The sequence below is a fragment of the Gavia stellata genome, chromosome 4, assembly GCF_030936135.1.
Source record: "Gavia stellata isolate bGavSte3 chromosome 4, bGavSte3.hap2, whole genome shotgun sequence".
In the NCBI taxonomy this organism is placed as follows: Eukaryota; Metazoa; Chordata; class Aves; order Gaviiformes; family Gaviidae; genus Gavia; species Gavia stellata.
The window spans coordinates 28340861-28368776 of NC_082597.1; the positions used below are offsets into that span (position 1 = coordinate 28340861).

A 27916-nucleotide genomic window follows, 5' to 3' on the forward strand; every position below is an offset into this window, starting at 1 on the left:
TTTTCAGCCAAACCAGTATGTGGCAGTGGGGATGAGAGAGGGATTTACTCCCAAACTGCACAAACTACATCACTGCCATAGAAGCAGCTGGAGTCACCCCCTAAAGAGAACAAATCTATTTGTATGTTCAGTGTCATACAATACTTTCAACCCTGGGCTGAATGACGCTTACTAATGAACTGCACTGCAGTGTTCCCAACTGAACCAGCCAGCAGAATTGCTTTCAGCAGGTAAAGCATAAGGAGCAGTAGTGATGGATCCAAAATGACAATGATTTTAAAGTTTCATTCTACCTGCAGTACAAATTAAGACAGACACACAAAAAAGGGGCTGCTCAGAAGATGAAAGCAGAATTGTCACTTCTGTTGCAGATGTTCACAAAGAACAATTGCTCACTTGCATAAGTTAAAAATTCTTTCATAAGGAATCCACTAAGATGCACAAGATGTAATACACTTCATAAACACAAGCATTTTACAAGTCCATATTACAAGCCATAATGTCTAGTACATCAACATTCCACAATACAAAGCTTGTCTTTATATTTAAAAATAGAATATAAACAAATAGTAATTCACATTAAGACAATTGCCACAGCAAAATTTCTCAAAGCACTTTACCTATGCAAAATACCCTAAAGCCTACCAAGCAAGCTCTAAACTTCTCCAATTTAAAAGGGGTGAGGGTAGAAACAAAAAAAGTGCAACTGACATCCAAAATTTTGAAAGAAGTCTAAATGTGCCATGTGCCTCAGCTGATGCTCAGGTCAGCTTCATCTGCGGAGTCATTACCCCTAAACATGATACAGCGTACCATTTTGAAAAAGTAACAGAATAGTTGGTTTACTTACAAATTACTTTATTGAAGCTATAACTTAATAAATTTGATGTTCGAGGTGTAAAATTATCTCACAGACTAAAAATTAACACAAAAGGAAAAAAATGTAAGTAATACAAATCTACTTATGTCACCCTACCAGTAGAATTGAACCTGTAGGATGCCAGTCTTTGAAGATAAGAAATTAAGACTAATCACAGGACTGAATAAACAGGGAAAGACAGTAATAGAGTACTTCACAGTAAAATACCTCTTTATTAGGAATATATTTAAAACTAGCTTTTTATTTCAGGTAAGAAAAATAGCATTCTGACTTTCAGCCAGTGCTGATTCTGGTCGTACGCAATATTCTAACAGCTAGAAAAGTTATTTGCACCGTTGTTGCCCACTAACAGTTCTCCTAACTGTCCATTCACTGTCTTATTTTTAGCTGGTTCTTAAATATGTTGAAGAAATTCTTCAAACAAGGTTTGTATTTAGATCTTAAGACTGACAGACTGACTTCACAATGACTAAGCATGTTACTAGCTCACAAACAGCTTTTATAAGCCTTCTTTTAAAGAACAACGTGGTTCAGTAGCTGATATACAAAGACAATTAAGAGGGCAACTCTCCAGGAAGACTGTGGTAGAGCAAATCCCACTCTTCTACTATACAGTTTAGTACTGTAAAGTAGCAGCAATTTCAAGAACTTCAGTTAATTCTATACCCCTTTATAAGAGAGCACTGAAGAACAGAACACAGGGGTATTGCTATTACAATTCAAACAGTAAACTACTTTGTACATTTTTATACTCAGCACAAGTCTAGACTCTTGCTATGCTATAACTTAACAGTTTAAGGTATTTGTTTACAGCATGATCCAATTAAAGATATAAAACCTTTATGTAAGCTTTACTGGTTTAGGAGTGTGCATAAATACCTGCCTTCAAAAAAAAAAAGCTGTTTAGTTTTCCATCATCAGCATATAATTATTTAACATTTTAAAACAGGTTTTCATCCAATTAAAAGTGAAATCTATGCATTTCACAGAAGTGTTATACAGTATTTGTAATGAAGTATGTGTTTTTAAGATACCTGATGTCCATTTTCAATATGAGATATCAGACAGGGGAAGTATTCTCTAGACAAATGCGTTATTTTTGGTCTTCTAATTTCTTCCATCCTCTGTAGCCAATATGAAGCTAAAAGATATCTGTTTTAAGTAGACTTCCATATGTAGATGTTTCTTAAATGCAGATGGAAACAAGTGGATGATTATATTACAACAATCTCCAAATACACTGAGAATAGCCAATAGGCCACAAGTTTGTGGCGGTTTTAAGCAGTATTTAAAAAATATACAGAAACACCAAAAATAGTCTATATCAGGAAGCAATCTGATACTCAAATAAATAGAAAATTTGCATTTTAATGTCACATTGAATTTTAGTACATTTCAGTCCAAGGAAAAAATAAACTGACAGACATAGTAATGAGTACAGGATTATATATATTACAATATGCCTTGTTATAATACATTTGTGGCTTTATGATAAAAAACCTCAAGGGCAGGTGGAGTTTGAGCTCATTTAAGTAATTGTCAGGAACAAAGCATTAAATGCGTTTCTGAAATAAGTACTTTTATTTAATTTCAAAATCTTAAAACAGCGTTAGACCTTGGCCTTTCCTTTTAAAAAAAATTTAGTTACCACAGAGCTAGCTAAATAAGTATTCTGAAAGGTTTAAACGATATAGAAAATGCTTTTTCCAATTTTACATAAAATGAAAGGATAGATGATTTCAAAAACAGCACCTATGGCTAACTCCATGTTGACCTTCACCTAGAAATCCACATTACTGATCTTGACAAGGAATCCAGCAAATTTTGGAAGTTGTCCATTTCATATGAAAGCAAGAGAAAGGGTTATCATATGTAAAAATATTTTTCAAACTGGTTTTAATGTGTAATTGAAAACTAAAGGCATGGTCTCTTCATTATAAAAAAATAAAGGTACAACAGAAACTCTAAAGGAAGATATTCAGCTATACTGAAGTTGCAACCCTCTGAAAAGAAAGAAAAAGGAAAAAAGTCAATTAGCTAAGCTTTGTGCTCTAACCAAACTACTTACAGTGATTTTCAATGGCAAAAGCCCATGCTGACTGGGTGATTTGACAGTTCCAAATACTTTTTGTAATAATTTCTATTTGTATACAAGGACACTAAAATGATCCAGTCATGCAACGTTCACTTTAAGCATTCTGCATCTCTTTTCCAATCTTATAGCTAAGGATCTTGTTCCAGTCAATCTTGGTGCGGGTAACTGGCAATTGTCGACGTAAGGCCTTGAAAGTAGTGTCTGACATAGTCTGATAATTCTCACTGATAGCAGTCTGTTAAACACAAAGTCAAACAAAGCAAAAAGAGACATGAATATCAGAACTAGGATGTTATATAAAAAGTTAAATGATTGCATAGTCTGTTATCTCATAAACAGGCTTAATAAAAATATGCTAAATTAAGATAATATTTTATGAAGGAAAGCTGTTAGGTCTAGATTGGAACTATGTGAAGAAAATTAGTGAGACACATGCAATAAACCTGGCTGTAGCCTAGGTGTTTCAGCAAATCACAGTGTGGTTAATCAGCGGCATGAATAAAGTGCTGATCAGAGTTAGCTCATACATCAATTTCAGACACCAAAAATCTTCCACTGGTTTTCCTGCGGGGATGGTAGAGTCAGTCCACAACATCGTAAGAACTTGAATATAATGTACATATTGTATATGATACATACTTAGTAAATTTTTATTAAAGAGCATTTTTTTAAAACTAACAGCACATGGTGTCTGAAATTTACCTTATGTTCAAGACCTAAATGAATATGAATACACTTCTACAGTTATACTTTTCTAACTTTAAAATGACTAACTGAAATGGATAATGCTTATAGTCATAGTTAGCAAAGCTGTCTAACAGAGTAGCCTCTGAACAGAGTCTGTACAAAAATTCTACTTAAGGAATGCACTAACACTGAAAGAGATCAGAATTGCCGATATTTGATCGCACTAGGGACTTTTCTGCTCTCAAAAAAATTACTTCTAATGTAATGTTAAGTAGGTGAGTGCAATCAGTTACAGTTAATAGCATCACGTAATCTATTTATATTTGTATGGAACTGCATTATCTTAATATCAAAAGCTTGCTAATTATAGAATACTAGCTTTGGTTAAGAATATGGTAATGTTATACGTGTTAGTAAGGATATAGTGTTTGTTTCCAACACACCTGATACTCATTTTCTGCAGCCTCTACGATTTTTATAAATTCCTTCGCTGTCTGGGCTTCATTCTAGAAAAAGAGCATTTGAATTAGGTCTGATGTACAGCACGATTCTAAGACCAGTTGCATTATGTTTTCTGCTATAGTTATGAGAGATGTCAGGTAGACCCTCATGAGAACACATGACCATTTAGTGGCTAAACCAAAACTGAAGAAAACATTCATCCAAAAGGCATATGCCACATTATTATTATTATATTAAAAAAACCCAAGAGTCCTACTGCAACAAGCATAAAGATTACCATGGAGCTCATTAAAATATTTTGACTTAAAATTCTACGGTATGACACATGGAACAGAACAGCATTTGGAAATATGACAATGCACACACACAAGTCTCTAAAAACATGCAAAGTATGGATATTATCAATGTTAAATTTTCAGTACAAATTCAGGAAAACTTAAAGAACAGCAACTAACCCAGAAGTATGCAGAACATAACCAAAAAACTAAAACAAATTTGTTCACCTATAAACATTCTGCATCTGGAGACCAAGCTGAGGCAAACCCTAGACTTGATATACCTGATCTTCTAAAAACATCACCGAGTATATCTTGCAAAAATGAGGGTGCAACACACAATGTCCAAATTTCATCATGACTGATAAACAGTTTCTTGGCTTTGGGCCTCATCCTTAAGTATGCAAGCGTGTGTTTGTTTCAAAAACAAAAAATGACCTGTCACTCAATCTGGAGACAAATTAGCTGCAGTGCTTGAAAGAAGTCTCAAGAAGGAAGTGAGGGTTCATGAATTTTCAAAATTCCAACTTGGTGTTGGAGACATTCGTAAGGGTGCTTTTGCAGAACCTATTGAAAGATAGGAGTGTTCTTGCCCCATATGATCCCTCGTTCCTACAAAGACAAAGACTGGGAGAAAGCTATGGCAGCTACAACTTGTTCAAAGTGTCAGTGAAACTGCACCTAGCAGCTGTGAAAGTGCTCCTGGACACCACAGAAAGAGATGAAGGAGGAGGCAGAGACCAAGTAGAACAAGTGAAAGAGTTTTGACTTTTCAGTGAACTGAGGCAATGATTTCAAAGGCTCTGCTAATAAAAGGAAGACTTCAGGGATATGAGGTCTTATCTGGCTCAGAGCAAAATTAGGTATAAGAATGTAACCTTCAGCAAAATTATTCATCGCTCTAGCAACAAGAGAACTCTTCAGTCATTTATTTCAGTTGTGCCCACTGATGGTACAAAATCGCTACACCAACAAAAAACAGGAGTTGTTAGGGCTCCTTTTAATCTACCTACTATTCCTTCTGTGTGAAATACGAACCTGTACAGCCTCTGCCCTCTATGAAGCTCAAAGCCAAGGCTAAAAATTGGAAACCAGCAACATACTTCCTTTTGTTCTAGCAAGAGGTAGGAAAGTTATGTAAAAGATGTTTTTTCCACTCATCAGTCTTCTGCCGCTTTACTAAATTGCGGAACAGGATTAAGTTTCTTACCAATAGAAAGTGAAGCAAAAGCTATTGAAAGGAGAACTACTTCCACATAATCTTCCCTGAAGGAACTCTCAAATTGAATGAAAGACTAAACAGATCCCTTCGCTTAGGGGGCCAAAAGTAATTTTGTATCTACAGCTTCAGAAGTGTTATCAGCTGGCACCACACTCCCCCATTCTTTATGGTGCTATTGCAACTGAAAAGCCAACAAGCCTTTCTTTATATTAACAAACAATGTTCTTTATCAATAAATTGAGCTTTTGAGCCAAATTGGTCACTACTAGTCATTATCATTAAAATGCTTCTACTGTTCACTTCTACAATTTCCCTTTGCAGTTTAACCACACTGGCTTAAGTTTTACAGAACACTCCAAAAGAAAATCTTACTGTTTATAAACACAATCTCTAGTAGGCAAGAAGAGCATTATTTCAAAAGTAGTATTTGTTCATGTTTCAACATTACCATCTTTTAAAGGATACATCTGACACTATTTCCAATAATTTTTATTTCTACTGTCTGCTCCTCATTACTATAATGATCCATTTGGAAAGAAGTTGAATAAAGTTCTTCTTTAAAGTGTGTTATGCTTCTCAAGTTGAAGGATCTCTGAAGGGGCTTTTTGTACAGAAAAGCAAGAGGCTGACAGCACCAGTTACAGAAAGGGAGGAAATGAAGGGAGAATACCCACTACTGCTTCTCAACTGGTAGCATTTGTTTACTATTTTTAGCATACTGGTCTTCTCCCAGTGAGCAAAGGAGGCAATCTCCTAGAGACTGTACTATTTAAGTAGGTTATTATAACTCAAACCTCCTTCATATTGAAAAAATTAATGCTACAGGTCACTCTGCAGACCAAAGTTTAAATACAACAGAAGTGCAGAAAGACCGACAGCAAGCTAATTAAAGATTTACAGTCAAAGTTAATTTAGCTTATATAAGCCACATGCAATCATACAATAATTTTAATATTTTTTTTACTCTTTTTTTTTGAATAGTAACTACATGCTAGGTAAAAGTAGTAATTATTACATAAAAATATTTATAAAATAGAACATTAATTCCCATTTATGCAGAAAAGCAAACTAGTCTCCAAACTTCTGAGTTTTTTTAAGCTTGCTTCTCTTTTTAAATTAAAAAATCATTTCAATACATACACTAAGGTCTTGAAAGTTCACTTACAGACACTGTTAGAGAATCTTGTATGTCTTTATGGCTCACCAGCTGAACATTACCATCTTCATAATAGTGAACCTACAGAAAATTAAACAAAGAACCTCATATTAAATGTTACAGACCAATGACATAAAGGAAAATCAAAATTTTGTAGTTATTTATCATAACAACAAACTTACAGGAATCAAACAAAAATACACATAAAATGTTACAGAACAAATAGGATAGGAAAACCAAAATGTTGTAGAATTTAATTATTTTTGAGGGGGAATAGTAGAGAAGCTACTCCTGAAACATTTTTGTGTTGATGTGCCTTAAATAGTATTTCATGCAAAGAAGTTCAGAATCACAGAATCATTTAAGCTGGAAAAGACCTTTGAGATTGAGTCCAACCATATACCTAACACTGCTGAGTCCACCACTAAACCAAGGTTTTGATTAACATCATGAAGAAGATGACATACTATTTACATGAACTTACTACAACCTCTTGAAATAGTGAAGATATATTTAAAATTAGAATAGTTTTGGCAAGGCTTCAGGATACCGTGAAGTTGTTTTTAGCTTCACCCAAACTGTTTTCTAGGAACAGTGCAACATTAAGCTTCCCTTTCTAGATCTGCCTGGTTTTGGTATTTTCCTCTATCAGATATGGCTCATAACAAAAGTTGGTATTTACCTAGACAAAGGAGCTCTTTGGGACAAAGTTTGCCACAGTTAGATAGCAAAGCAGAATGATATCTATTTACTCTTGAAACGTTGTATCTACAGAACAGCTTCCTTGATTATTTTGCAGGAGGAAGAGACCAGTAAAACTCCACCCAAGCTAACTTCAGTACTTTTAAATTCAGTTGGGAAGGATCTGAAAACATTCAGTTTCTAATGCAACTGTTGGAAAACTTACAAAAATAGGAAGCATACATAAAGTTACATTTAATCATTGACAATGACTGATACAGAAGAGTTATGCAGCTCATTGACATTTAAACACGTATCTTTAAAGATTTTTGACTATGTTGATTTTATCAAAATTGTAGATGTAGCTGATGTTACGAGGAATTGAAGAAGTTGTGTCTTACCCTATTAGGCAAGGTAACATTTTAATTTGGAGATTAATGCACAATACTATAATTTCGTATACATTATGATCATGATGTATGCAAGGCAAGAAACCCTCAATTTTATAAACAACAATAGAGAGAACACGACACAGAGTAAGACAGCTATAATACCGAAGCAAAAGAAAGGCTTCCTATAAGAGAAAAACATTATTTCCTATGATTCATCTAGTATTATTATTTTGCTTATTGCCAAATACTTGTTTTTCAACAAAAGATATCATCCTAACCATAAAATAAGCTTCTTTTCAAATCAACATTACTGGGTGAAACTTCTGCCAGCCTTTTTCAATCTAGTTCCTAAAAGATGAGAAGCGCTTACTCAGTGCAAAATTCTGAGACGTCCCAATGAAACCAGTACCCAAAGAAGTATAAATCTCCCCCCTTCTCCATCACAATCCACTGCAGAGGGCCCAAACCTTCCCTGTGCTCTGAGGCAAACATCAGCACGAACATCTTATCTGTCTCACTGAGTCACATTCTTGGCAAACACTCAGGCCTAAAAGCTTAACAGGGATGAAGAGTCAAATCTAATTCTGGAATGTGTTACATCTTACACAAAATATGAGAAGTAACTGTTCTGTACTATACCTCACTGCTGACATCCTTCTAGAATGCTAGGTCTGGGTTCAGAAGACTACAAGAAGGATGATGTTTATGAACAGAACCTCTTGGAAAGGTTAACTAAGGAGGGATGAGAATAACAAATTATCTAAGAGATAAAATTAGTAAGCAGTACACTTATCAGTTGTTTTCCATGCACAGTTGGGGCATGTCAAGCACCACAGGGACTTAGTTTTAGTAAAAGACTCTGCTGTTGCAGTTTTCCTGTTACATATAATTAAAAGAAAATTAAACAATGGAAGAGATTAAGACAGTTGAGAATCTCTTCTATTAGAATTTATTAATAGAATTAAAAAAAGGAAGAAATTGTGCAAGTGATATTAAAAATACTGAAGACACCTGAAGACAGCAGGTGATGCTGGAATTTTCCCCAACATGTTCATAAAAGGTCTCATCAGAAACAGGGCAATGTCCATATTGCTGTTAAAGATTCTGCAAATAACACTGAAATTTCAGTACTCTGAAATTTCACTAATGTTGTAGTGAGTTCATATTCTAGAAAATTATTTTTCTCCTTAAAAAAATTAAAGCACTTTTTTTGTTTGTTTGGAGAGAGGAAGGGGGAGCACTCCCACGTACATTGAATAAATTGTACACAATTTCTAAAAATTTGAAACGGAGTTCAAAATTCCTTGGTGAAACAAGTAGTTCCTATACAAGCAAAAAAAGTAAAACTTTTAATCACTCCCCAAAATACAAACGTTAATGAATATTAATAACATCTTGATTAATTATGTGAAATAGTAATAAAATATAAAATCAGCTGGTGCCCAAATTGAGATGCCGATTAAAACCTGACTAAATTCCCTATTCAGGCTATTTTCTAGGCTACTGAGCTAACCTTTCCCAGAATTAGATAGATACATGCCCGCTTGTTCTGGAAAATCTGTTAAGACGTTTAACCAAAAGTGCATGAGGTGCAGAAAATGCCTGTTTTACTGCAAACTGGATTTAAGTGACAGTTTACTTAACTTTTAGGCTTCTCAAGACTTTGGGAGAATCTATTTAGAGTGCTTACCATGACCATCTTGATCTGACAACATAATAATGGCTGTCCACATTTTGACTATCATTCCAGTTGTTATACAATTTCCCCCACAATGGGAAATCAGATTCAGGGCCCCTGCTTGGGTGGCTCTGAACACATCTACCACATCCTAAAATAACATCCTAAGTCTCAGGCTATGGCTAGAAAAAACATTCTGTTGCATCTTCTTTCTCAAGTCAAGTCACTGAGCAGCAATGAAGTAAAAAAACTCATGGGGACACAAAAAAGAGCAGGAAAAAGGAATTTGACTTTATGTCTTGTAAAAACCTAATAAAGTATATGCTGAAAGCCAGACTGCACTAAGATTCTTGTTCCTGATCCCAGAATTGTTTTAATAAACTCCTGCAAAATATGCATACACATTCCAGAGAACCAATCCAGGAAGTGAAGTCCCCCTGCCTACCACATGACAGTCAGACTTCCTTTGGTCTCAAGACTTTTGCATTCCTGCTTGGACAGTACCTCCTTTCTGAATGCTCTAAAGCCAACCGGAAGGGCAAATTCTGAATGAAGGAGACCCAGATTCAAAAATTTCAGATGGTGGAATGACTGAAACCAAAGGTTCCCACCTTTCTGAACAATAGGGTGGGTAACATGAGAAAAACCTGCTATTATCAGTTAAAAAGAAAAAAGTTCCACTTCAGAAAGGGCCTACCCTCAGGAAAGGCTTGTGCCACTGTGAATTCAAGAAACAGGAAACCAAAGAGGTATATGCCTAGCTGAAGTGAATACACCTTCTGAAGTCTTCTGTATCATTACATTAAACACGTATTTTGTGTTTGTAAGGATTAGATAAATATGCAATTAAGTTGCTAACATTTAACTGAAAGGGCATCTCTGCTTTGCTTATTGGGTCCTCAAATTCTCTTAGAATACTTAATACACTGCCCTAAGTCTCCCTTGATAATAACCAGAGACTTTACTGGTCAGGACACAGTTTGAGATAAGCATACCTGAATTTTCAAGATGCCAGCCACTTGAGTGGTTGAAGGGGTGATTGTAAACTTCCATTCTGACCTCCAACGGCCATTCCTTTACAAAAAAAAAAAAAAGAAATCAGATTTCACCCCACTGGTTAAGAAAAAAACCCCAAAATACAACTGATAGTGAAAGGAAAACAGAGAATGAAATATGCTGTGCAACTGCACATGCACAAAATCTTTCCTTAAAGATTCAGCCTCATAATCAGTTGAGAAGAGAACAGTTTCCCAAAATATTTACGCTCAGTTTTGGATATGGACCAAGGAGAGTTATTAGTAAGGACCTTTTAACAATAGAACTTAACTTCTGAAAATACCTAAAAGCCTCCAATGTTCTCTCCCTCCTTTATTATTAATTAGGTATATGTAGTCACTATCTTGTTTACAGGACCTGGACGACTTGCTACATCAGCCAAAAATCACACTTCACATCAGGCTATGAAAAACTTGAATGGAAGGAACATTAAAGCAGCAAGACTTTCTGCTATGCTGAACTGTAACTAGGCCTTTCAGTTCTTCTAGCATTTCTGTTCCAGGACAACTATTTCCTTCCAGTTTCCTTCCACAAATTCAATATCCTTGCCAAATTGCTTAAGGGGAGTTTCAAACATCTGGAAAACAGTATGGGGAGATTGTAGTTTCACCTGATTTCTTTCCTGTGGACTAGACATTTTCTTATTTAATTATGAGGTTAGTGGATTAGAAAGTTACTACATTAGAGCTATATTAAGAATGTACTGCAGCTGTCTCTCAATTTCTCCTTTGCACTTAAAGAAGGAAAGAAAGTTGAAACTATGAGTTCCAATACTACTAATGTTAGATGTAGACTGCAGTGCATTCAATGAGGGGAGAAAGATACAGAGACTTTAAGATTAACACCTATTAATGGATCTATATTGACACATCTTAGATACTAACAATGTTAACTCAATTGTAAAGTCATTGATTATTATTTCAGACAATATCCAAGTTATAGATTATCACTGAAAATTCAGCCAAAGGCAATTCAGAAGCTTGTTGGCATCTCTAAGAAAACTGAAAGGGTCACCCAGCTCAGTGACACTGATATTACTGGTAGCCTTAAGACTGACCCATTAGTTATAAGAAAGCTTACATGCTGAACTACATTTAGGTACAATATTAGTTTTTAGATGCACAGGATTCAATGACTAGCTAACAGATTTGTTTGCTTCTTAGTCACTTTGTGGTCCCTGAAGTTAAGATGACCACAATGTTTCCACTCTGGGATATCTTTTTTGTCCTTAAGATGCTATTCCAAGAAAAGAGTTCAAGTTCAGAAGGATCCTTCTGTAGGAAATGCTTTAAGTTAAAAACATATCATTACTTATTTACCTCTGCTGACTTCAGATGTTTTTTAAGAGATTAACTGTCCTTCCTTTTATTTCACATTCTTTAATAAACCATCTATCCTACTGTGTTGATAGTATTTCAGAAATTCATAGAACATTTTTCTTTGGCATGTATTGGTTTTCTATCATCCTACCATAAAAGCAAGTTTGTTGGCTGCCAGCCTTCCAAATGCCTAAAAAGCTGGGACACCTTGAGAATAAATACTGGCTGTGGCTTGGGCTGGGTATCCAGACATACAGGTGGATAACTGAGGAGCCTGGTTAACTTTGAATCTATTCCTCCATTCCCAAATCCCTCAAACCAATATGCGTTTATTAAAACTTGCTAAGAATGAGAGTTAGAAATATGGTCAATATTTACCCATAGATGTCTGACCATAACTTTAATAAAGAAAGCTTTCATGAAAGATTTTCTCCATCTAGAAAAGGTTGTTGCATATCTGTTCCTCTGCTTTAATCTAAAGACTATAATATTAAAGTAACTATTTGGAATACTAAAATTCATTAATACATCCAAACTAAAAAGAAAATCAATATTTTTTCAAGTTACTTTTAATATTGATGTGAAAACATGCAGACTTAACTAGTCAAGTTTAAGTGACTAGGAAAAATTATTTATTAACTGTACAAATTCAATTAAAATCTATGGAACAGTACACTGGGCAAATAATTTAACTGATATACACACATGCAGAAATTACTATGCATATGCGATATTCACCTTCAGCATCAGAAAACAAAGATTCCTGCACTTCCATTCATTACCCGTGGGATTACTAAATATAATTTCAAGCAGATGCAAAATAGCAAATAAAATAATAATGAAAAAAATTTATTCAAACAACTGCCTATATTAGCTATCTTTAGGAGATACTTCCTCAACCCAATTCTGATACTGTGATATTTATCTCAACTCTGGCCAATTTCCTGCAAGGAGCTATCCGAAGTTCACTCCAGACTGTGGAAAACATCTTTCAACCAAGTACAGCCAAAAAAAAAAATAAATCAAGCTGCAGTTTATAAATAGAGTTCATTTCATAGAATCACAGAATTGGAAAAGGTTGGAAAAGACCTTTAAGATCATCAAGTCCAACTGTTAATCTAACCTGGCTAAGTCCACCACTAAATCATGTCCCTAAGCACCTCATCCACACATCTTAAATACCTCCAGAGGTAGTGACTGAACCGCCTGCCTGGGCAGCCTGTTCCAATGTCAATTTCATCCAAGATCACCTTTACCTCACCCAAAAATTAATCATTCACGTCCTACAGTAAATTAATCTTTGGTCACCTTCTTTCTGAGATATGCAAACTAGAAGGAGCTGGTTTTATTCACTCAGTCAAAAGGAAGCAACACAAGCAGAAGCAACTGTATTAGGGAACACAGGCATAGGTACGGGTGCCGGTGTGATAAACCGGAAGAGTCATAGGGAATTTTACGAAGTTCCCAAAGTTCTGCAAAGGAGATGCAGATGTGCAGTCTGCCATTTTACTTCCCACAAAGGAGGAGATTTCTACAGAGTTTTGGCAGGAAAACATGGGGAGGGATGGAGGGAGAAAAAAGTCACATGCAAGATGTGCCTGCACCTCCTTCTCTGAACTAAGGATTATCAGTGTAATGGCAGTAGTGCAGTTATTCAGTTTTCTGTATTTTACTGTCTTTGTATCCATACAGAAACTTACCAAAAATTTTTTGCTTGGAACTGATGGCTTTCTATGCATGCAATAATGGTCTGCTGCCCATCAATTGTTTTACCATACACCTTAATTAGAAATAAAAACAAAACAGAGTTAAAGTTTCAGTATGTCTTGCCTGAACTGCTTAGAGATACCTAGTTCTATTATTGTTACATGAACTGTAAAATTTAATTTTATATCCACTATGGTTCTTACATAATATTCAGTACATGAAACATTAAAGTGTATATTACAATGCAGAAGAATTTAAGATTAGAAAGTATGAAGGTCAAGCATCTTAACTGATATTTTATATACCATGAACTCATTTTTCTGCAACTATAGGAATTTTAAGCCTATAGCAGTGACTGCTGTGAAAATATATATTACCAGGTGGGTTTCAGGTATCAGTTATTCTACAACTAAATGATGATTTAAGCCTTCACAGACTAGCGAAAAGGTGATTAAAAGGGTGGTTTTGGTCCTCTGTTCTGCTTTATCCCCTAAAATAAAATACTGCTAAAAATGATCTCAATTAACATGCAATCTGGTTTCCTTTACAGAAGCTGGAACTCATCTGAATGCCTGGGAATCCAATTCAACTTATTAACTTGGCAACTGATTTTTTTTTTCTAGTTGATTTTTCCATCAGGTTAATACAAAGCACACGACAGCTATCATTACGTCAGTTTGCTGAACTTAAACAGTCCTAGGGCTCCTAACAGCAAATTAATGCTATTTTGGTCCAGAGTGAGAGGTTTTATTTTAAGAAGCCATCAGAACCCACTGATTCTGGTGATAAGAATCTTATGGATTTTTTTTTTTTTTTAAAGTATGTAACTTTATGTTACTACCAGCCAGGTAGCCAGGATCAACGGGATCAACCTGCAGTAGTCTACAGAAGGTCTTAATGCTTTAAGAAATTTAAATAAAAATTCTTCAAAACTGAGAGTTAAGTCTTTGCTATGACCTGTAGTAACCACCCACTAGTAATCCAACAGCTGAAATATTTAACTTCCGAAGCTTTCCCTCATTTCCCTGCATGAACCCTTGACAGGACTAAATTCTTTACAGCTGAAACTGCCTGTCTTCCTGGTTTATGAAGAGTTACACTTTTATTTTAGATTTCTATCTATAGTGGTGCAGTGGTTACATAATTTAGTACTTACTGTGCAGACACCATTTGGGTAGTGTTCTTTCACATATGCTTTCATTGCTGTTTCAACTGAATTTCGCCAGGATTCTATGGCATTTTCAACTTCGTGGGGTCTAGGATCAGTAGCCTCCTTTCTTAAGTGATCAAATTTGAAAGAAATCTTGTTCTTGGGATCCAAAAATTTTCCATTTCCCAAATCACCATGTTCTGTTATCAAAACCTGTATTATAAAGTTTTAGTTAATAACATTTGCTATTGAATAAAGAGAAAAAAATACCATGCCCAATCTAATTATATCCTGCATTTAACTGCACCTCACTCATATCCAAAGACTCACGTTTTAAACAAAATATGCATGTAACAAGAGAGGACAAGGCTAACATGACACACTGACTCAGAAAAAAAAATCCTGAATCTTACCCTCTTACTGCAATAAACAATGCAATATAGACATTCATGTCTTCCAATACTAAAGATGGAGCAAATTATTTCTACAGCTCCAAATCAGGTCTGACTGAATTCAGGACAACACCACAGAATGAAATGTCAAGCTCTTTAGATGCCTTAAAATGATATGGTGGGCCATAATCTCTATATTTTGGCAGGGAAAATGCGTTTCTTTTCATTTTCTTGCCAAGATACGTTCCAATACCAGAACATCTTTAACAGTTTAAGGAACATTGCAAGTATTTCATTGTATTCATACCTGTTCGTCGTAACCGTCAATTTTTACTGGAGTAAACTGGTCCAAGTTGTACTGTGCAAATGCACTACAAGAGAAAAAAACCACACCAAAAGCCTGCATCAAGCACAATCTTTCTCCTTAGTAGCTGTAAGAGATTTAAATAATAGCTAATAATCTGGGTAATGATGCATCAAAAAATTATATCAATGCTTCATAAACTAGCAAACCCAAATTCTTGGAATCACCTTGGTTCATTCAGTGCTCATATCACAGATTTCAACCACCATTACACAATGATTTATATTCAAAAGTAACCTGATATAGACAACCACATCAGCTTTACAGTAACCCATAGAAAGTGGAAGAATAGATAAAGTTTAAGATAAAGTTTAAATTCCACATGGATCCAACCTCCTAAACCAGACATCTCCATTCTTACAGATGAAACAAATTTTGGCATAAAATATAGTAGGTGTGATGCTTCGATACAAAAGTAGGGTCTAAGGAAGCAGTATCTTACAGATGTTCAATGCCTATAACATCTACAGAGTAACAGAAAGTGAAGTCCAAAAGATGGAGACTAGTTCCAAAATCAAAGTCACCCATTTCCAAAACAGTTGCTCTAATCATCACGATACAATACAGGTCTCTCCTCTGCCAAGAATTTGATTTGATCGAAGATGCACAACACACATAACAGGGTTTTACTTGCCAAGCACACATCTTTTAAACGAATCACTTACTGACAGTGAAAGTCTTACTGAAAAACATCTTGCTTTTATACAACTGAGTATGTGGCATCTCATACTTACTGGGCTGCTCCTTCCCTGAGAAGATTGTCATTATTAAGCAGCAACCGAACATCTGAAAGGAGATATTTACAACATGAAAGTACAGTTAACTCAGAAACTTGTTTCGGTCACGTAACAAATGTCAACAGACTGTACAACACAAAAAACCCAAACCACCCCATACACATACAGATTACTAGGTAGGAAATTTATTGCTTCATATTTCATAGTTTTGACTGAACAAAATGAGAATAGTAGTATGGAAACAGATCCCTTCCAACACAATCTGGTAAGCAGATATAAGCCATATTTTACAGGCTGTGTGACAGCTCTAGGAATCTGTCAAACTAGTTTTTAGAGAAGTTCTGAATAAGAACAGCACAGGATTCAAATGAGTTCACTTTTAAGATGTAAACTACCAAATCCCTCACACTGTATTGATGGTGGTGGTTACTGTCTTTTGACAACACTAATATGGTATATGTTGTACTTTTTTTTTTTAGTCTTACCATTTTTGCTCTCGTTCCTTAATGACACTTTGTAGTCAGAGCATAACATATCACAATACCATTTCTTCTACCATCATACAAGAAACATGTGAGTACAGACTAAAGTCAATACTCTCCTCAGAATGACTTCTTATTCACTATGCAGTAAATTGTTATTTATGTACTTGACCTACAGCCTTGCTATTTACTAGGCAGTATTTTAATAACAGTTTAATGCACTGACCATTAACTAACTGATCATTAGTCTCACTATAACATTTTAAACTCTTCTGAAGAATCCCAAGATATCATGCAAATGAAAACAAAATCCTAAATATATTTGAAGTATTTTTTCTTTAAAAAAAGAAAAAACCCAAAACAACAAAACCCAAACCAAAACACAAAACTCCTGAAATGAAAACAAACAAAACACCCAACCCCACAAACCCAAAGAACTCCACACCAAACCAAACAAACAAAAATCACAATTTACAGAATTGGAATTCAAAGCTTTCTCTTTTTTTAGGAAGTTAGTCTGAATCTCATTGAACACTGGTCACGCATTTATTATTAAATGTTTTGTTACGTGTTTTCAAACATATTATACTACATTATTGAGCAGGCAGTTGCCACTATGAACTACCTTAACAATAAAGTTTATTGTTTTACAACAGTACTGCTGTAAGAAATTGTATTAACCTTCAGGGAGCTGGGTTAATGCGCTGCTCACTAACAGTTCACTTCACAAATGCAGTACAAGCTAACTTTAAATAATAATCAGCTGGTCACAGTTTAACTGAAGAACAAGGTACTTCTAAAAACATTACATGCTTTAACAAATTTAAGCTCTCTCCAGCCTGACACTGACTAAAAGTTTAGTATGCTAAACCTACTTCTTTACTTAAATAGCACCAGAGCAATTTTAAGCTACAGCTACAAAATATATGCCTTCTTACATGATATGTATGCCCACATACCTTGATGCAAGACAAACACAACAATTTTTAAAGAAAAAATAACATCTTAGGTAAAGTTCAGGCAACAATAGCTGAGAGAAGCTAATTTCAGGTTTCCTTTCAGCTTACCAATACACTCAGTAAAATGAGGTGTGCCCAGAACTTAAGGGTTAAAAATATTTGGAGAAGATTAATATTCTCTCTACAAATGGCATTAAGCAGTAGTCCTTTGTATATTCAAGGTTAAGTATTTGTAGTGATATTCCTTCTTTAAAAAAAGAATACCATTTTAATTTCAGTTAGTTTAATTTCTGTTGAAAAATGTAATTGTCTATCAAAGACTGAAAAAAAAAAAGTAATGTGTATTCTAAACAAAAACCCTAGCAACTGTTAATTCATGACTCATCAAAAACAGAAAGAAAGCTCATTCTCACATCACAAAGAAAAGTGGTACTCTCCTCCTTTTGCATTTAAACTCCAAACTGTCTTGTGACTGCAAAGCTTATTATGCCAAGCTACAAAACCAGCTCTTACAGCAAGCGAGCTGCTAAAATAAAAGCTACATGAAATTCAAGAAAGTAATCGGCAATACAATTTTGGATATAGATGCCTTAAATGAAAGGACAGAGCAGAGAGATACTCACCATTGAACACCTCATTGAATTCCCCAGGAGGAGCATGAATTATGAATTTTGCTGCTATACGCACCTTAAATGCAAAAAAAATTATGTGGTTTTATATACTTTTATTCATTCCTATTCAAACCAATCATGCATTGTATAGCTTTAATACCCAGACATGAAACTGTACAACTCCCATTGTTTCATGTATTTGTTCACATTATTTAAACTACTCTGTCTTTGTTAGAAACACAGAATGTGAAGTTCCACCTCTTCAAACAGAATAGAGGAGATTATAAGTGATGGAAGCAGATAGAGAAGTTGAGTCACTCATGTTTTGTATTCATGGCAAAAAGAAAAAGGTTAATATAACAAATAAGATGAATAATATATTCACAATCTATTTCAACTTTGAGTCCATGGATGCCTGGGAATCAACACACATTCCAAGAGAGCCAAAAACCATGATGAAGACACATTCAATCTTCAAAGCTTCTCCTCTGATTTTACTACACATCCTACGGTTCTAAACTTTCCAAAAGGCCCACAGCTAGACAGTAATCAACAGATTACATAAGCTTAAAAACACTTGCATAGACACTAAAGCATGTAATTTCACCTGCATTTACCTGTAAGGTCTCTTAGCACCAGTATCAGCAAGCAGGTAAAGTTTAAAAAAACACCTTGAGAACTTCTTTAATGCAAGCCCTCGAGCAATTGCCTTCAGCCACAACTTCTTGCAGACAAAACACAGCATAAGCCAGTACTTCCACTAAAAGTCCGTGCACTTGCCCTGGCTTTCTCCCTTCTTCTGCTTGCACAAATACTTGTACAACTGCACAGTGAGCAAAATTAGAAAGGTTATTTTTCTTTTTTTTTCAGGCCAGTTCACTGAACTGTTTCACTACATAGCTGCAGACACATGTGCCTGCAAAAGGAACATGAAAATTATTTCTTTGACATGAAGCAACCTTAAAACTTTTCAACTATTACCTTACTTGTCGAATGTCACTCAGCAAACTTGCTTTTATTCATTCTTCTTGCCCCCTTAAACTGTTAAGGGCACTCATTATAAAAATAAATAAAAGCTGGTTTCCTAACTTAACCTGACAAAAGTTCCTATCCTTGACACTTTACACTTATCTAAGTTCAGGAGACATTCAAAGCTCTCTTGCATCCTTGACATGATGTCGCTATTCAAATACAGGATACTACCTGAACCATAGTTCCCATTTCTAACACCATCAGTTATGTTTCTATGGAATAAAGAGCTGGAAGATTCAGTGTTTGCACTCTCTGGGTTTCCTGTTTGAAATTAAAGTGTTTGAGAAGCACATACTCCCTTAACAAATACCTAAAAATAACCAAAGATGCTTTATGTTTACACATTTATATATATTTGAAACTACAAAAGAACTGTCTGAGCATGCTAGAGCTCTTTAACTGATTTGTAAATAGTTTTTATAATCGAGGGTAGCCATACAGCCAGTGCTTGGGCCCCAGGTTCTTGACAGGGCCCAAGTTTCAGACAACGGTCTCCAGGAGAGATGGTTCAAGCTTAGAGTGCCCTGAGACCATGCTTAGCTGCCTCATTAGAGGTGTTCAAACCTCAATGAGATCCTAAATGACGAGCCCAGGAAGCTTTCTGCTCACTAGCAGTCAGCACACAGCCACTCAGAGCTGGCTCATGGAAACGCAAAGGCTGCCAGTTCCCAACTTTCAAAATGTAGCATTCAGTTTAGGATTGCAGACAGCCTTCATCTGCTGTCTCACATACCTAAATGAGAAGTCCTCTTTCCATGTAAACATAAATTTGCATCATACTGAGATAAATGCCACAGGGTTTACTCTTCTCAAAAGAGATGCAGAGAGGCAAGAGCATCTTCTTCTACTGCAGCTTATTAAAGCACTTGCCCAGATAAGAAAAAGCATGATGTAGATTGTCTCCTTTGACCCAAAGGAATCTGCATTAGCCAGATTACCCCAACCACCAGTCTGCCCACTTTTCCTGAGTGAGGATGTACTCCATACCTCTCCTGATGAAGTCAGGACACTCTGTACACAGCTCAATCCAAGGAAATCTAAAGGACAGGAAATATAGCTAACCTACAGTACTACTGAACCACTCATGAAGGAGAAAGGCAAGACAGGCTCCAAGGCTCTATTACCAGGACATTTTATCAAATGACCAATTAACAGAGTCTGGGATCGGACTGGAATTCAGGATTCATACTTAAGAGCAGGTATTTAGTTGTACTTTCAGCATTACTGTCAGGCTGACTCCCAGCTCAAAGTTAGATGAAGGGACACCGTTCTTGGTTCCAACTTGACTTCAGGATGTGAACAGGACTGCTGACCCCTGCCAAGGCTGGGTTAGCTCTGGGCAAGCAGAGAAACAAGACTTAGCGACATTTTGCATTCTGAAATACACGGTCCATCAGTTTTGGGCTGGGCAGCAGCTAAATGGGCAAAATTAAGCAAAACTTGGGTGCCTGAACTGCACTCTGAGTGACCATGTGCTTTGAACTGGTAGTATCTGTAAGATGAAATATTAAGTCTGTACTAAAACGGGAATAATACCTCATTTTCAGCTGTTTTGGTAATATAAAAATGGTTTTGCTTCTTTTTTCACTGTAAGAACTATTCTTCTCAGTCAGATTAGCTATAGTATGAGTAATATCCATTCAGAAGTATTCAACAGTAACAGATGTTTCCTCAGGACAGACCAACCTAGACATTACTTTTAATGAGTATTTTATTAGTAAATTCAATTCCTCAATGACAATTTTTTCCAGTGTGATAATTCATCATAGATGCCACTTTTTATAGGGCAGATGAACAGTCATGCAAATTCGCAATTAACATCTCATCAAGAAGTATAAAGTATATTCATGCTTATAGAAGCAAAACACCTAACATGTCTTCAGAAGTTGAGAGTCTGTCAGCTAAGACAATCACTGCATTTTGTTAACCTGCTTTTGTGAAGCCCATTTAAAACTAATCCATCCACTTTTCTTCAGCAGTTAAACCAAATTAATTTATCTGTGGAGATGAGTATCTGAAAAAGCCACATCTCTCCAACTCGTATATACAAGAAGCCCGTATAAAAATAAATCCAGTAGTCTCACTCAACATGTAAAAACTGAAAAGCACTTATGGCTTCATTATTGCCACTGAGTTTTTCCAGAAATAATGCTCTAAAAGAGGTTTCTGTTTTTGAAAACCGGACTGATACTGAAGCATAAAGCAATACACTTTCAGGAGCCTCAGTGAGATGAAGATGTCCCCTCTTTGGCAGTAAAAAGCCACTGGCTCAGCTATCACTTGAGAAAGCACAATTTAAACAAAGGGACAGTCCATACAGAATGTGGTGTTTATGGGCAAATAAATAAAAAATTAAAAATGCACATATAGCAAGAGGCACATTACTTGTAATATGAAGTGACAGGCAAAAACTCAACTGCAATATAGTCCATTTGAGACAGGAAGTTATTTTTGCTGAAAACTGTTTAACAAAACACTTCAATTGGACACATTACAGTTGAAACCAATGCTGGTTATTCAATACATCGAGACTTTTAAAAATTTATTAGAACTGATTTGAACAAGTCAAAACAGAAACAACATAACATTTTAGAAGTCTAAATGACAAAACCTTTTTCACTCAAGAGAACTGCACCTTCACACACAGTACAAGAACCTTGTACACATATTAGCAAGTAACAAAAAATTAGGTTACAGTTGAGTATTCCTTTAGAAAAAAAAGCCAAGATTGAGAAAACACCTGAAGTTTCTCCACTCATTACTCTAGTTACTCCAAAACACCACCTAAAGTTTAAGACCGTGTTTTATTGATGTAGTTTCCAAGATTAGATTTACAGTCTCTGTTCTCAGTTAAATGTCTGCAGAGTGGCTTGCAAGAAACTATAAACTTCAGAGTTTACTAATCCAGAACATCTGATCATCAACGGTTCACAAAGAATGCACAAACCCAATCTAAACACATTTTTATGAAATGTGACTTCATGCAGGTTTAAGCATTAATTTGGACAAATCATACTGAGGCTGAGAGGAGGTTACAAACAACAAAACACCACCCAAACCCAAACTTCTGAAACATTAAGAGAAGCATTCCCCACTGCAGGTGTTCTCTTTATCCCATTTTCACATATACACCAGTTACAGTCATCAATTCTCACTTAAATGGAAGTCTGATATCAGTAGGTAAGAGCTAGCGAGATTTGCTTTCTCAATTCAAGTGAAGCCAAATGCTACCCATCACATCAGTTACGAGCTTTTTGAATTTATAAAGTAAGCTATTTCAGTTAAGGTAAAAATTCAGACTGACAGTCACAGAATCACTAAGGTTGGAAAAGACCTGCAAGTTCATCAAGTCCAACCATCAACCCAACACCACCATGCCCACTAAACCATGTCCCGCAATGCCACGTCCACACATTCCTTGAACACCTCCAGCGAGGGTGACTCCACCACCTCCCTGGGCAGCCTGTTCCAATGTTTGCCCACACTCTTCAGTAAAGAAATTCTTCCTAATATCCATCCTGAACCTCCCCTGGCACAACTTGAGGCCATTTCCTCTTGTCCTGTTGCTAGTCACTTGGGAGAAGAGACCAGCACCCACCTCTCTGCAACCCCCTTTCAGGTAGTTGTAGAGAGTGAGAAGGTCTCCCCTCAGCCTCCTCTTCTCCAGACTGAACAACCCCAGCTCCCTCAGCCGCTCCTCAGAAGACTTGTGCTCCAGACCCCTCACCAGCTTCGCTGCCCTTCTCTGGACACACTCCAGCACCTCAATGTCCTTCTTGTAGTGAGGGGCCCAAAACTGAACACAGGATTCGAGGTGCGGCCTCACCAGAGCCGAGTACAGGGGCACGATCACCTCCCTGCTCCTGCTGGCCACACTATTTCTGATACAGGCCAGGATGCTGTTGGCCGCCTTGGCCACCTGGGCACACTGCTGGCTCGTATTCAGCCGGCTGTCAGCCAACACCCCCAGGTCCTTTTTTTGCAGGGCAGCTTTCCAGCCACTCTTCCCCAAGCCTTCCCTGAGAAGTTTAGCAAAAGACAAAAGGACAGGTTTTTAGTATGCGATGAGCATGTATATTATGCATAATAATGCCTAATTCTTTATTCTGCTAGAGGTTAAAACAATTGGTCTATCAACAAATGTCTACACTCAGTTACTACAGTATTTGCAGTTTTCAGATTACACAAGCACAGAAGTAGCAACGTACAGAATGGTGTCAGTTATGCTAGATCTGCCTTGTTTTCATACTTTTGCTTTTATTTCACAGTCTAATTTCTCTCAAGGCATGACACCCATCAGATACATAGAGAAAGCCTACTTCTCTACTTTTTCCAGACTAAGACATTCTGAAGTTTGTTTTAGTTTAAAAAAGTTATACGCAGTGACTTCAGATGCCCCCAAACCACTCTTCCTGTTCCTGACACATCGGAACTGACACTGGTTAAAAAAGCTGTATGTGCCTATATATGGTCATGAATACGTGCTTGCAGAAGTGGGGGGGCTCCTGCCACGCTATGCCACTGTCACCTCTGCTAAGATATGCTCATTCCTGATAATCAGATAGGGTACACCTAACAATAAAAGGGGCATTAAAACTTCACTTAGCTTTTCTTTATTTCCCCCTTTTCCCTTTTTCTTTTCCCCTTTTTAACTTAACTGAAATACAGCTGTATCTGCCAAGCACCCTGACAGCTTACTCCTTCAATCAACAGCCATGCTGTGCAGGAAAAACATGCTGGTAAGCAAGATGCTGTGAAAACACATACTTTGCCCTTACTCTTTCCTACACATCACTTTTAAAGTTCAGCTGTGAACTCCTTGCAGAAGGGAGACCCACCCTTCCTCTACGCTCATAACAGGTTAAAGTTTACTGCTCCAGAGCAATAACAATGCAATAGTGAAACAGTTACTAAAAGCCCTTTTTACCTAAAACTGCATGAAAATCGGGGGGGGGGGTGCGGAGAGGAGGTAACCAAAGACCTCCACAATACATTTCCACTCAAAGACAACTTTGTTGCTTATCACAGGAAAAAACAGAGGTTCCAGCAGTTACTTTTATCAGCAATTATAGAAAGTGTTACAGAAGGAGTAAGGCACTGTATATCGTGCATTTATATTCTGGATTCCTGAGAGCACCCTTGCTTCCTTAGAAAACAACCCAAATCTCCCACTCACAGGAACTGACGTTTGGCAAAAAAAGTAGATGAGATATCACATTTGGGAGAAGGGAGCTCTTTAGTTCTGCTCTAGGAACAGTAAAGAGTCCTATTCCTGGTGTCATGCCTTCTGCCATAGTTCTTACCAGTTCAGGAAGCCTTTCTGCAGGCAACTAAGCAAATGGCTCTGTCTTGACCCACTGAACTCTATTTACAGGTAGCTACAGGGGTTTCTCACGATTAGCCAGTAGTTGCAGAAATATTAACACTGTTAAGCTGATTCAAACTAGATGAAGTTCCAATTCTCTCAAGATGATGCAATTCACACAGTAACATACAAGTCATTCAGGAATCCTGCCTGTACTACCTGGAGCAATATTGGACAAAAGGCTTGTCTAGTTTTATTGAGTTCTGAGTTTGATTCAAACTCGTGTTTTGAATTCAGCTGAGCCATTATTTTGCAATATACAGCGTTACTTTCTAATGAACAACAAAACCGCTCTGACATCTTCTACCAGTCAAAATTTTTTTTGCATTGACATATGTAGCATATCAAGGAACACGATCTAAGGTTCAACCATTTGCAAGATACAATGCTTGATGATCTGTCAGTACTGTGAACATCAACATAGCTTTTCAGTTTGCAAACCCTTCAACATTTTAAAAAAAAAAAGTAACTGGCTTCTCCTTTGGACAGGCAGATACTTGGTATTACCGGCTCCAATTGTTCATTGAATTCTTATATTAGGTATTTCCCAGGATGTTACACCAGCAATTACAATACATCTTTTAAAATTAAAAAGAAAAAAAAAGAGCTGGGAGTTATTTCATAAGTGGCATAAACTGACCTAATACCATGCTGCTGCTGCCACCAAAAGGCCTAATCTCCCTGCCTGTTCCCAAATAAGCCCTGTGATCCGTTTTTACAAACTCCTTTGTATCACCAGCGCACATCTATTTAAGTGAGCATCCAGAGAAGCAAACTGATCCAGCTAAAGAATAGCTTTCAAAGGTGGCAAGAACCCAGCAACCAATTCACTTATCAAGAGAGCTTTAAATCATTATTGCTTTTTGCTGCTGACAGTTTAGTGAAGTGAATAAGCCTTCAAAGCACCAGACAAGCACCGAGAATATATAGTTGAGAAAGGGATTACCCCATGTCAGCAGCAAACAGTCTTTTCAGCATCTCATGAAACCTCACCCATACCCATGGGTGTAATTTCAAATAGTGAAGAAGCATCCTGAAACATGCAGCATCTCACACAAACATGGAGCAAAGGCAGTGACTCTGGTAGAGAGCGAATGAATATAAAAAGTAGTGTTGCAACTGCTTTCCTACCAAGCTCAACTGAAAAATGCACTGTAGTATTCAGTTCGCTTCTGCTTCTGGGAGAGCTGAGGAAGAAAACACTGCAAAAATGTGGTTCTGTGGCACAGGAAAGGAGGGGCACATTCCATGCATATGGCTTTGACTGAACAGACATTTCCTCCGTAGTAATGCCTGAAGCTGCATTGCGTCTGTAGAACATGTGTTTTCCTCAATTATTTAATACACAAATATTTAGGAGTATGTAACAGTACCAGCACTTAATAGTGGTGCAAAAGGAAAACAGAACATCTCAGGTTCACAACTGAGACAAAAAGTTGCTTTCAGTAACTTCCAAAGAACTTTCTGAGAACAAAAGCAAAGGCAAAAAAAAAAAAAAAAAAAAGGGATAAATAGGAGGTGTGCCCAATAAAGTAGCATTAAGTTCCAGTCCCAGGAAAATATACATTCGGTGTTTTAAAATATCAGTATCTCAAACTGTTTCATTCTTTGGTACTTCCTGTTTCGTTTTAGGGTCAAGCCCCAACATATATAATCAACCCAAGAAACAAAATATTGTTTTGGGAAACATGCTAGAGGCTAGCACTCCCTTTGCTAAACAGAAATATCGGATGATTTGACAAAGGTCTAATGCAGTCATTGGTCTGATGTAAATTTATGAGTAAATCTTATCCATAAAACCTTAAGAAGCTGAGCAATTGCATACTTTGCTTATGGAGCAGATAGACAACAGATAATAAGCATAAAAAAAATCCCAGAATTTCCTTGCAAAAGTCATCATTGAAAACTGAAGAAGTAGTAAAATTTTAGATTTAATGAAAAGCAAAAGCATTAACTTTTGTTTGAGAAGTAAAAGGTATAAGAAATGGCTAACTAAGACTTCACAAAGAAAGAAACCGATACCATCATCTCCCACATACAGAATCAAGACATTCTGTTAGCCCAACACACACGGCTCCTCAGTTGCAGCAATCAGACCTCTCTGTCTCAGCAGAGTGGTAACTACTATAACCTAAAAAGCACTTCGTTCACATTTGCAAAGCATTCTTCCACCACAAAGACTAAATTTTTAAAGTGATCCTTCCTACTACTGCAAGTTCATTATTTATAATTAGATAGTCCAAGGACATCAAGCCTGGATTCAGCAGCAGCAGGGAGAGAAAAGGAACAAGATCAGAGCTTGCTCTATGAAAGGTGCCTTTATTAAAAATCATAGAATAAGGTGCCACCTTAATTGTACACCTCCATCCCCCAATTCCAGTGTCTTAAAATTCTCTCTCAAATTTACCTATTAGTTTGAAAGTTTTAATGCCTTCTGTCAAGTTAAGAAAGTATTTGTAAAATATTTTACATTTCAGAAGCTTTTTACTCAAGGATTAAAAAAAGTAATTTCCATATGGCAAAAAAATCTTTCATTTCTGTATGAGCAGTTCAAACTCCTTTACACCCCACTTTCAGAAACTGGAAGGTGAATATTATAGACTGCTGCCCAAAACAATACACTGATTCACTAAATAATGTGGCTAAAAACCTTAACCTGTTCCTCCTTGGCTGCCAAAATTGAAATCAACCACAGATGGTATTTCACAGCAGAACTGTAGGTTGATGTCAGCGTTGGTGGGCAACAGAACCTTATCTGTTATATCTCAATTATTGTCTCCAGTTTCAGTACTGGATTTGCCAATAATTTGTTCTATTACTCTTCTCTATTTTGCATTCAATTTGTTTCTCTTATCTACTTAAACTATGAGGTTTGCTGGGTAGCAAGCTTCCACAAGAATTCTGCGAGCATAAAGGCAACAAGAACGGGGCTTTTGATGGTCCTGAGGTGCCACTGCATTATAAATACTCCATGACACAGTAAAAGTCATAATCCACAAAAAGAAACGAATTTCTTCAAACTACTAATAACAAAAGAATATATGAACTGCAGTTTTAGAAACCACTGATCTTAAATTTAGATTAACAGGTTTCATTTGCATTAATCTTCAAGCTTCAGATAATTATTCTTAACTTCTCAAAAACACAGACAACTTTGCTTTGCATAGTAACTTTCTATAGAGGTGCACAGTGAAGAGACAAGCAGCATTGGACA

At 36.5% G+C, this 27916-nt stretch overlaps 1 protein-coding gene across 1 annotated transcript in view; it reads right to left on the reverse strand.

Annotated features, from left to right (window-relative positions):
• Window positions 1-342: 342 nt before the first annotated feature.
• Window positions 343-27916, reverse strand: part of CAPZA2 (capping actin protein of muscle Z-line subunit alpha 2) — a 33088-nt gene continuing 5514 nt past the window's right edge. The window contains exons 2-10 of the mRNA XM_059816443.1: window positions 18318-18381; window positions 16251-16302; window positions 15460-15523; window positions 14767-14973; window positions 13604-13683; window positions 10524-10602; window positions 6787-6858; window positions 4106-4168; window positions 343-3210 (exon numbers count right to left, since the gene is read on the reverse strand). Coding sequence (XP_059672426.1) covers window positions 3070-3210; window positions 4106-4168; window positions 6787-6858; window positions 10524-10602; window positions 13604-13683; window positions 14767-14973; window positions 15460-15523; window positions 16251-16302; window positions 18318-18381 — 822 coding nt within the window. The 3' untranslated portion in view covers window positions 343-3069. The remainder of the gene's footprint in view (window positions 3211-4105; window positions 4169-6786; window positions 6859-10523; window positions 10603-13603; window positions 13684-14766; window positions 14974-15459; window positions 15524-16250; window positions 16303-18317; window positions 18382-27916) is intronic.